Raw genomic sequence first — 11,185 nt, forward strand, 5'->3', positions numbered from 1 at the left:
TTTCACTGGGTATGCGCAAATATTCAGAGGGATAGGAGGTTTCCATGATGTGGTATATAAGAACTACCCTGTAAGATGGCTACCAAGCAAATCCTGTATAATCGGCAGTGGGATAAATCTGTGCCGGAAATGGGGGAGGGGATGAGTTTCCCGGCCATGAAAATTTGAAAGGGGGGGGGGCACCTGTGACTCTACTGTGGTCGATGTTCATAATATGACGTACATGTACATGTATTATCCATTCAAATGACATATTTAGGACCTATAGCATTTTAAACATTTTTAGGGCGAATGCATTTTAGACGTCGAAAGTCTGAGAAATTCTTCACAATCCGCTTTTTTTTGCTCACTACAAAAGTGATAGGGGGATGATCCAATCCCCCCTAAAAGGGGGGGTATTATACCCCACCCCACCCCCGGGATTTACGCCCATGATGCTCAGTTTTGTGCGTGGTCTACTGCTTCGCCTGATGGAGGGATGAACACAAACTGCTGCAGACTGGTTTCTGATGGCTGCGATTACATATCTAAAAAACTTAGAGGGCCTGACAATTGGATTCTACAAGAATCTTTCTCAAATGCTCCTGACTTTAAGTTATGGTCATTAAGTCAAATACACAGCTGCCAACAAAACCTCAAACTATACACGTGCCGTATCAGCGACCAAAACTTAATGTGAAGTATTTGTGGTTCATTTGAACAACGGTAACGAAAAGCCAGTGCTGATTTCAGAGACGAAGCCTTAGCGGAAAGAAGTCGAGAGTACCAAAAAGCAACTGAAGATGGACAATAGGCTAATTTCTGTGAATAATATTATTATCATTTGTAACATTTTAGACCTCACTTCCTACTCTTAATAAAAACAACAAAGCATGCACCTCTGTAAATGATATTGTCAATAATTATGCTGCCAACATTTGGCATAGCGCAAACCGACGTGACGTAAGCAAAAATTTTCGTAAACAATATTATATATTTCAAATGACTTTGCAAAATGTCGGGAACTATTTACATAATGTAATATACAAGATTTTAAAATCGATATTTTTGAAACCTAAAATCCAGATTTACCGATTTTATTAACAACCTGTAACTTGTAACATGGACCATTAAAAAACTTAATGCAAAACTATTTTCAGACAAAAAAGACCCACAGTGCACTAGTTTCTCTGGCACAAAATGCGTAACATAATGAATACATCTGCATGCTACTGAAAACAAAACGCACAAATCCCTACGGTGAATTTTTAGATTTTGTTCCATTCCGGGAAAACTCAGAGTGAATGCACGTCTCCCTAAACTTCAGCATGACCCTCGATCAATACCGATAGAATGGATACTGTGAAACAGTCTATTTTACCTCGGCTCAGTGGCGTAACTACGGGGGCATGTGCCCCCCCCCCCCGCGAATACCCGCACCTCCGGGTGCCTCCGTTTAATAACCTTTGCTGCAGCTTAATTGTCTTTTGGTGCCTCCCTTGAAAAAAAAATTCGAGAAAATCGAATGCCCCATAGATCACCCCGAGAGGCTATGCCATACTACACCTCGACCTAAGAAGGCAGTATTTGTCATATAACACGTCACCCACAGCTTTTGCTTGCTTTATGAGATAACTGATTGATTTGATCTGAACATATTAAATAAAAAGTGCGCTCGTCTGAATCAAGAATTTGTTGAAACTTTACCACTTCTTTTCCAAACTACCCATTCACGGAACGCTAGTACCAGTGCAATGCATAGATATCAGAGAATTATATTTCTGTTATCTGTGGTACAATGCCAGTGGCCACGCGTATAGTTCTTTGGTTGCTATGGGTATAGTGTTTTGGTTGCTATAGTATAGTTCCTCCGGTCATGAAAACCAAAAGAGCAAAAATAGCGAATGGCGTTTGACATGACCGGCTCTCAGCCAATAAAGATACAGTCTGTGGGTGAAGTGTCATAATCTATATTATAATATCATACGGTGCCCCAAGGCGAAAATTTCTGCTTCGAAAGGCACTTTTGCATTATCAGCCTTAAATTAGGAGGAATTCTAGCAGTTAATACAAGTACTCAACATTTAGTGTTGAATACTTTAGTAGATATTTAGCTACCAACAGCAAAACTAAACGGTATTTAGACAGCTACAAGTAGTCAGCGCCCTCTTTGATGCGTATGGCTACCTGACTGCAAAAGCACGCAGATTCCATCGTTTCACTTCAGTCCTCCACCCATAAACGAATAAGTACACATACATGATGTAGATGTTGCTAATTTTGCCATGATTGAGTAATGCTTTTAAACCCGCTATACATGTAATAGCAAACCTGCCTCTGGCAGTTGTGATTTTTAAGGCAGATTTGATATGCACGGAACGTTATTTTACAAACATCCTAATAGGATTACTGGTTATTGTGAAGGATGACCTCACACTTGTTGATGCAAGCGTTAACAATAATAAATTGCATGAGATGCTCAGATTTTGGATGTCTTTTTAAGGGGGAAAGAGAAGTGGCAGACTGTTATTCATTCTTGGGTATAAAGGGCTAAGTACAACAAAGGAATATGTGTACTTTTGTATTCATATGATCGCTGCATGCTTCATCAGTATTGGTGCTACTAAAACAAGTGAGATGACTAAATGTGAGGAAATAAATGTCGCTTCAATCAGACTTTGTTACTTTCTGGTGAATTCTAAAAATTAAATGCAGGGTCCCACAAAAAGTGGATATATACTTTCTTTTTGTGATGTGTTCACCTCCTTGGCCCAATAAATTCATGTATACAGAAACTTAGTTTTTTAGGGGGAAGCAAAATGTACCAGGCTATTAAGGTAACAAAGTGAAATTCAGTAAAAGTGAAAGTGTACATATATATCGCGTTTTGTCCTCCTTTGCAAGTGGTAAAACATGATTAAATGAGATACTGCGGACCTTGTAGACTATTGTGTGATAGCTCATAGCCAACTCTAAGTTCAAGTTGTATGCTTGCAGAATGGCAATATTACTCCAATATTTTACCTGGAAAATTCAACATTAAAGGGCCTTTAAGAGCAAAACCCTCAAATGGAAAGGCATTTACCCCTTAAGACCAGGGCCGAGGCTGTTGCGAAAAACAAACCCTCCGGTCGCCTTAAAGTAAAGGTTCAGTATATAGGCATTACATCACTATATATAATATTTCAATTGTCATGACCGTGTTTTTAAAATTCAACGGCCCTCTTATAACGACCCTGTACAATAAAACTACATGTACATGTACATTATAAACTGTCTTTTACAGTTGAATATAATGTTAAACGGCATTCCAATTTTTGATAATTGACTCAGAAGCTTCTTCGGGTAATAAGTTTGTTTTAATTGAACGGAAAGCCTTATACTCTGTGTTTTAGCCTCCAGGTTGTACCAAGTCATGCGTTGTCGATATCAGTCTCATAAGATGCCCTAAATATGCTGCAGAGCGCCTCTAATTCGTGTAACGTGCGCATGCATTTCCTCTTCCGATGGACAGTTTTCTGCTAGCTCCTTGGCTTTCTCCAGGATAACACGTGCCACTTCGGGCACCGTTCGATTGTGAATGGCTATGCTGGATGTAATTACCGTGTGTAGATCCAGCGGGATTGCAATCACGCTGAATGCTACACCCACGACCGCCATACCCCGCCCCACCGTACTCGCCGCCTTGAATGCTGTTTGACTGGCCACCTCCCCCGCCTGAAAGGCAACTGCGCCCACCCTGACCAGATCGTAGATGGAATCCACCACGTTGAAGATTTGCCTCCCCCCTGAAGCCAAGCCGACAACAACCCTGCCCGCATCTCTCAAACTACGCCAGGTCGATTCAACTCGCTCAAGGGCCGCTTTGAGGTTATCACATGCAATTTTGTCATGCTCAAGTATTTTTTTAGCGCTGGTAGTGGTTAACTTTTGCGTGATGATTTCCGTGAGGAAGCCTCCCACGGTGGTCAACCCACCAGCAGCTCCAACACCAGCCCCAACACCGGCAACAAGCAGTGAAGCGCCAAAGGTGAAAAAGGAGGCAACAAAGCCACCAATGACCAATCCCGAGGCCACGACCCCTACTGAACCTCCAACAACCTGAAAAAAATTTAAATGTCTCCATTACTTGAAGCCAATTTTACAACTTCGTGCCTTTAAAAGATTTGGTGCTTAAGTAGTCTTGTATCTTCAAATTTAAATCTTAAACATCGAGTCTCTGTAAATTTTAATCGTTCTTTGTTCACACGTTGCCAGTCCATTTCAAAAGCAAAACTGTGATCAGTGGAACATTTCTGGGTCAAGTTTCTAGTACCAAAAGTTGCAGATAACCAAACTGTTGAATCACCTGTTGACTACTTTTTGTGCTTGAATTACCTTGGCTATTTTTGCACGATGATGATGTTTTTGGAGGTAATCAGCTAAGTCACGGAGAAGCTGTATGGTAGCCCGTCGACTTCGGACGTAGTTCATGGAAGCATCTTCTAAAGCTCCAATGTCCCTCGCTAGCTGAACAGCCAGGTCCATATCTTAATGTAACGATTTTGAAAAAAAAACCCACTGCGTGAATAAACTTCTTCGTTATAGAACATGTAAAAGTTTTGTACAGGAGCTTATGGATTTCATTAAAGTGACGGGGTCGTGGCTTGGAGTCCATCACTCCGTCAAAGTGATAGGATGCAAAACTTGGATTGTCTACTCCAGAGGATGATTTTATTATCAGAGAGCCTATGCAGAAAAACCCAAATGAGTGCTCCCCTCTTCTGTGTCAGTCCTAACAGAATCGGCGGAATAAGTGTCAAAATGGAATATAAATTCGGACAGCCGACAGTCGAGCCAGTGGTTCATGCGTACAAGCAAGAGACAGCGGACCTCGGTGGGCATGCAGAAGCGAACCCATGTGCTTGCCGTTCCATCCGTCATTGCAACCCCCCATGATTCGTAATTACCAACAAAATATTATTTGTACTACTGTGATAGGTTATTATAACAAACAGGGATTAATATAGATGACAATTGTACCAATCATATCCCATGAGGCTTGGCACTTAAACAAGGAGTATTTAGGTCTGTTTGTGAAAGGAAAATTACAACTTCAAGATGGAGGTAAGTACGTGACTGGATGGATCATGAATAATAAATTAGGCCCACATTAATAATTATAACCCATGCAATCGTTAGGTATACACACATTGAAAAGTACACATCCCTACATTAATTAAACAGCACCCGAATAAATCTCTATCAATTTGGGGTCTTCAATCACATGGAGTTAATTATGCTGTATATTCAACGGTGAGCTTTGTTGAACACGTCGTCGTACTTCGCGGGCGCTATGCACTGGGGACGTAATACGCACTGATAAACGCTTCCGTGTGACAAGAAAATGTGAAATTTCGTATGTTTCACCGTAGATTTCTCAGTCAGATTTGCGTTTAAATGGCATTTAAATTGATATTCAGGTGGTCAGACTTTAGCAAATTGAATCCCTGATGTGGTTTCCTTACACACGTAGTTCATATTAAATTTTGGGCTTTCAAATTCAGTTCTCGATGGGACAAGTTACAGTTGATATGCCATTCATTTCAATGGCTGTTCAGTTTGTTTACTAGACGATCTGACAAGTCTCATGCTGAATTAGCTTTTGTATATTACGTTATAAGCTCCTGCGTATTCTATTTGCCCTGCTCTTGATGAAGGTAACTCGTAAGATTTAATTCATTTTTCATTTTATCAATGTCTTGTTTCATTCATTTATATTAAATTAAGCGATGTTATTGGCTTGTTAATCGAATCAAAACCTAATGACTTAAAGGACAATGTTATGAATTTTTCTGAACTGTTTTGGCATGTTTAAACTCTTCTTTAGTGCATGAAAACTGTTTGATATCTGTTTGGAGTTAAATTGACCTGTAAAGTACACTTTTTCAACAACAAATTTGCCCAAGGTTTTCTAGACAAAAGAGGGCGCCGTTCGTACGAAAACCACAAAGACACTGTTCAAATTTTTAACGAAAAATTTGATCTTTGTAAACGTTTCTGAGAAACGTTGCTCGATGGCTTATTGGTGTATAATTATACAGCGAATATGGGCGTTTCACAATGGTGGGCCACCAAGGGTCTGCCACGCGTTGGCCAATCAGAGTGCGCGAAATCTGGCGACCCAATGCGCATTTGGAAAGGGTCAATGGATTTCGAGCGTTGTGTGATTGGACAACACGTTACAAAATCTTGGTGGCGCACAATTGTGAATCGCCTGTATTGCCAAAGCACAGACATATAAAGCTGTAGACAGGCATGCTTCTATTCAAAACAACGGCGGGGTAGGCCTACAGTCGCCGAAACGGCACCCGACTAAATGCAAATGCGTGGGCAAATTCACCCCTCGTTATAGGGAATTCACGCACAGTTGAAGAATTCCAGCCATAAACTCTTTTAAGCCATTTTTCGATTATTAATTTAAAATATCCCCTGTTAACATAATCTGGCCCGTGCAGATTCAAAACAACGCGGTTGCAACATTTGAAAATAAGATAATAGCAGGACCAGAGAGAAAACTTTGGGGGATTTTTTGGGACACATGTAAAGAAATATATGCAATCAAAGTGCGTCATGCACAATTCGCACTGAACGCACTGCCATCCATTGTTTCGCCCACTGCTTGCCCACGCTTTTTAAAACCACGGTTATAGCGTACTGACGTGTGACGTCACTCTGAACTACAAAGTGCAGTGCAAATGAATGGAGTACGCGCGCGTGTTGGTTCACGCGCTGGTTCTCGCCGCAGTGCCTTTTACACACAAAACTGTGCGCGTGACGTATGCACTTCGGTACTCTATATGGGAAGGACTGGCGGTAGGCCCTATATGCGTTTATATATATATGCGTTTATATGACTGTGTGCTAAAGGAAGTGGAAATCTCCAATAGCGAAGTGTCAAAAAATCTATCTTAATTGTGCACGGTCAATGCAACATTTAGGTTCAGTGCCTATCCGCTCCAAGCGGAACAAAGAGGGCGTGTTTTTTTGGTACCACCTCATAGGCGCGCCATGAGGCAAGTATATGGTTGCACTAGACCAAATACGCACCAATAGAAAACATGCAAAATCGGACCGAAATAGCGCCGCCTATTGACCCTCGTGAAGAGGCAGGCCTCCGTCTTTCACTTGAAAATTCAAGATTATGGCCAGCAGATCACTTTTCGTTTCAATTTTATGGGGGTTAGCCACGAAAAAAAATTATTCGCCTTTTCAGGAAGATACCCCTAAAAATAGTAGTAAAACTATGCGCCTAGCTCTGAACGTAGCTGCCCGCCTGTATCCAAAATAGGCCCTCGGTTTTGGGCTTTTTGTGAAAGAAATCCCGAAACTTGAAACTATCAGTCCCAAATTCGGGATTTATAGAAATATTTCTAGGATCCCTCCTGATTATGGCATGTCTTATTGTTAAAAAACCCGTGGGATCACAAAATATTAATGAGCAGAAATACAACCATTGTAAAACGCACCTATATGCGCGTTTGACACGGAGCACGCTGAGTACGCGTAACTAATTTATTCCTGCATATATGGTCTTTGCGTACACGCAAAACTTGTAACCATCCGTCTTTCTCTTCGCCGATTGGGGATGCACTTCAGCTCGGGAAGGATAAAGGAGATGGGTCTGGCGGTCTATGCTTTTATCTTAGAGATCAGTGGTTTATAATTATGTCTGTGGCTAATCTCGTCCTCATGGGTACGATCTTGCCGTGCCATGTTGGTCCCCACCATGCATGCCTCGCGCGATCTAAATTTGGGATATTTAAATTAGGCCTTTAGTTGGTGTGTTTATGCGCGACTCAGATTTACGCGTGCGTGACGTGCAGGAGAATACAGGGGCACGAGCGTGTAGCCTTTGGAATACGGGTGCGATTCACTTTAAGTTTTTGTGTATCATCCTGAATAGTCAGTGTCATTTTCGACTTCTACACGACCAGACTAGTGAAGGAACGCGCACGCAGCCCATGGAGTTGAGGTTGGTCTGCGGCTGACCGATCTTTAGACCTGAGTTCGCAAATAAATTTTAATTTACGTGCGTATGAGCATAAATGGCAAGTGGAGGTAACAAGCTTGGCCCATTGAAAATGTACAGGAGCACACATTTGGACGTCATTTCTCTCTGTCTCAGCTTCTGCACTTTTTCACCTTTGTCTTTGGAAAACCCTCTAAAAATCATAAACAAGCAGGTATTAAATGCATGTCGTCGGCGCCGTATGCACACGTACCAAAACACAACATACATGCATAACATACTGCGAGTGTGACTACCAACTTTTGTAAAAAATCTACCATATTGGCTGCCCCAATCTTGCCTGTCATTTACACCAAATTCAGTCAGACCATGTCTTGGCTCAGCAGAACTGCGTTTGTGTACCCTGATATTCCCTTCAAGACACTGCTGTGAAATCAGTTACAGTATATCGACAGCTATGCCATGGCTGGCAAGTACTGTCACAATGGCACCGAACATTTTAGCCATAAAAATAGATTTAGAAAGTTCCAGAAACTAAAAGTTAGTCAAGCTTAGGTGACATTTCATGGCAATAACTTGTCTGTAGCGTTGCCGTTACTGCACTAGCGGCGTATCCAGAATTTGGTGTGGGGGGGGATAAATCCAAAAGCGAATGCGTCTTCAGGCTCATTCAACATGATGTTGTGGAATAAAAAAATCAAAAGCCTTACTCGTGGTCCCGGTATCCTATCATCCTTGCTTTTATTTGCTGATGTTGTTTCTTAGGGATTTGGTAATAATATTCGATAAACAAAAATACCGAATACTTTCTTTCTCATATACTCACCCGTTCTTTGGAAAAAAAATCCGGAGAAATTTCCTTCAAGGGGAAAGTTTCCCCCTAGCCCCCTCCCCTGCTGGATATGCCAATGGGTTACTGTGGTAATTTAAATCGAGAGCGATACAGTGTGCGCTCACAAAACATTCCTGATGTTGAAGTTGGTGGCGCGTGCTCTTTTTTTCAAAATCATTTTTCTGGAAAAGTGGTTCTGCAGCCGTGGCGTTTCCTGTCATCTTTCTCGTGTTGTATCTTCGGACTGCAAAAAGATACAAGCACGTTATGGAAAGCCCATTTGTTACTCCTTCTTTTCATATATATTTCTAAAAAAAGTCAACGTTGGGTTTTTTTTACTCATGCCTACGCAGGCCGCAATTGTTCGAGGGACATACTCACTTCGGGACTCTGTAATACTAGATGAACATTCCCACCAGGTCACGAAACAGTTTGGTAACCAGGAAACAGAGCTCATATTTTTGATTGATGCAGTTGAATTTGAATGTGATGCCGATCCGCATCGCTACTACGAAAGGCTCGCGCGACTATGTTGCGCAAGTAACATGTTTTTACCTCTCAAATGAATCGGTAGAGGAATTATCAAATTACCCCCTGACTAACTGGTGGTCACTCAGCAAGTAGTGTACGAGGTACTCTCAGACTGGGAAAACCTACAACCGAACTTAGGTTCTGATCAGCTTCAGATTAGCATAAACCCAGAAGAGACTCTGAAACGGCCCAAATGAGACATATAAAATAAAAATGTAAGCCCTTGAAAATCTGTAAATTTTCCGTTCGTAACCATAGTCTTGAATCTGATTTTACCTACACCCTCACAGGGTTAGGGTTAATGGACTATTTCTATGCATTTCAGCCACTAAAATCAGATGTGTAAATTTCTTGGCCCCCGTCCCACATTTATGGAATAAAAACTTACCCCGTTGTCCATGATAGTTCATGTTTTCAGACGGCTCGTCACGCCACTCTGAGAAACAAAGAAGTTTTACTCTACACTCCCAGACAGGAATTTGTCGAAATGGCCTCCTATACACGGAGCTCAACTCGCTACTACAGTTTCTTGTATGTTATTCACCTCCGTGATCGGGCGGAAGTGAGTTGGTTGCTCTACTGAGAGTTTGTGGGGAATATGTGACCCTGGATTATTTTATTGTGAAAGGGTCGAGTCTGAGCCCGCTGAAAGTACATTATTACATGCTTTCACGCTCTGGGAAAAACCCACTCTTCTCCCGCCACCATGCACGTGTCACGTGTCAACATAACATGTCATATTGTGTGACATCTGAAATTCATAAAAATTAGCAGGGGGCGCGCTCCATATCACTATTTGTGGATGTGAAGACTTGTTCCAGATTACCAAAGTATCCACCTTTGAAACCAAAATAATTTTGTAGACAACTGTATTAGGTGTTCACTACTCACTGATTAACGGATTTATATTCAATCGGTTTCAGGTACACTGTTTCCTAAAAATGGAGTTTATTCCTAATATTGCAAAGGTAGAATTACAGAGTACCCCAGGATTCAATTTTTAACCCTTAGAGTCTATTTGATTGGAAGTATTCAGAATATATGTTGTAAATTATTGTTCATTAAAGTGTTTGTATGAATTAGCCAAACGTTTCGAACTTAATGCATAAAAGCCGTCATTTTTCATGGTTTATGAACACATGACCTCATGGGGGTATATATCCCAGCCCTCTTGTTGGGGAGGGGGGCTATTGAATCATCCCCCCTACTTTTTGTGGTGAGCAAAAAATTAAAGCGCACTGTGAAGAATTTTTTGGAGTTCACAGCGACTAAAATGCAATAATTTTTAAGGCCAAATATGCCACTCCAATATAAGATTCTGCACGAATGTAATCAGTATTACAAATCCACATCAGTGTCATGAACATTGACTTCTATATAGAGTCATATGATGGCTGGGCAAGTCTTCCCCCCCCCCCGAATTTCCGGCACAAATTTAAGCCACTGCATCAGTAACCGATGCATTGAGAGAAAGAAACCAACATGTTTGTAAACCATTCTGGCGGTGCAATGTTTTTCAGACGCTAAATTTTCAAACTCGATGGGGATTGATAACATCACAGAGGGGTAGAGCAAATGTGCCCCCCTTCCATGTTTGTTTTTAGTCCAGGTTTGTGATATTTTTTATAGCTTACATTTGTTTTTCAAATTGAAAGTAGTTCTACATCTTATAAACGGCTTTTTTCATGTGAAGATTTTATTGAGTTTTATTCTAGAATGTACATGTAGCACTTGGCAGGCAGTTTTCCATCACACGCGCAGTCGGGAGCACTGACTGATCCATTCGTTCGTCGCCGCTGATGGCCTTGCACAGATTTTAGTGAAGGAAATAG

The 11,185-nt window shown here is 41.3% G+C and overlaps 1 protein-coding gene across 1 annotated transcript; it reads right to left on the minus strand.

The window, feature by feature from the left end:
* Positions 1 to 795: 795 nt before the first annotated feature.
* On the minus strand, positions 796 to 9,964 carry LOC110980737 (uncharacterized). Its single transcript, XM_022237678.2, has 3 exons — positions 9,742 to 9,964; positions 4,357 to 4,508; positions 796 to 4,080 (listed from the first exon to the last, which is right to left on the minus strand). Exons 1-3 carry the CDS (start codon positions 9,761 to 9,763, stop codon positions 3,427 to 3,429), a joined length of 828 nt encoding a protein of 275 aa, XP_022093370.1. The 5' UTR covers positions 9,764 to 9,964; the 3' UTR covers positions 796 to 3,426.
* Positions 9,965 to 11,185: the final 1,221 nt, after the last annotated feature.

This window comes from Acanthaster planci, linkage group LG09 (assembly GCF_054643075.1).
Source record: "Acanthaster planci isolate LZ-2023a linkage group LG09, COTS_SCS, whole genome shotgun sequence".
NCBI classification, from domain to species: Eukaryota; Metazoa; Echinodermata; class Asteroidea; order Valvatida; family Acanthasteridae; genus Acanthaster; species Acanthaster planci.

Excerpts from the sequence above, each read along its gene's own strand:
- LOC110980737 (XM_022237678.2), bottom strand. The coding sequence starts at position 9,763 with ATGAACTATCATGGACAACGGG. Across the intron at positions 4,509-9,741 it reads GAACTATCATGGACAACGGG|ATATGGACCTGGCTGTTCAG; the intron begins GTAAGTTTTTAT and ends CGTTACATTAAG. Across the intron at positions 4,081-4,356 it reads ATCGTGCAAAAATAGCCAAG|GTTGTTGGAGGTTCAGTAGG; the intron begins GTAATTCAAGCA and ends AATTTTTTTCAG.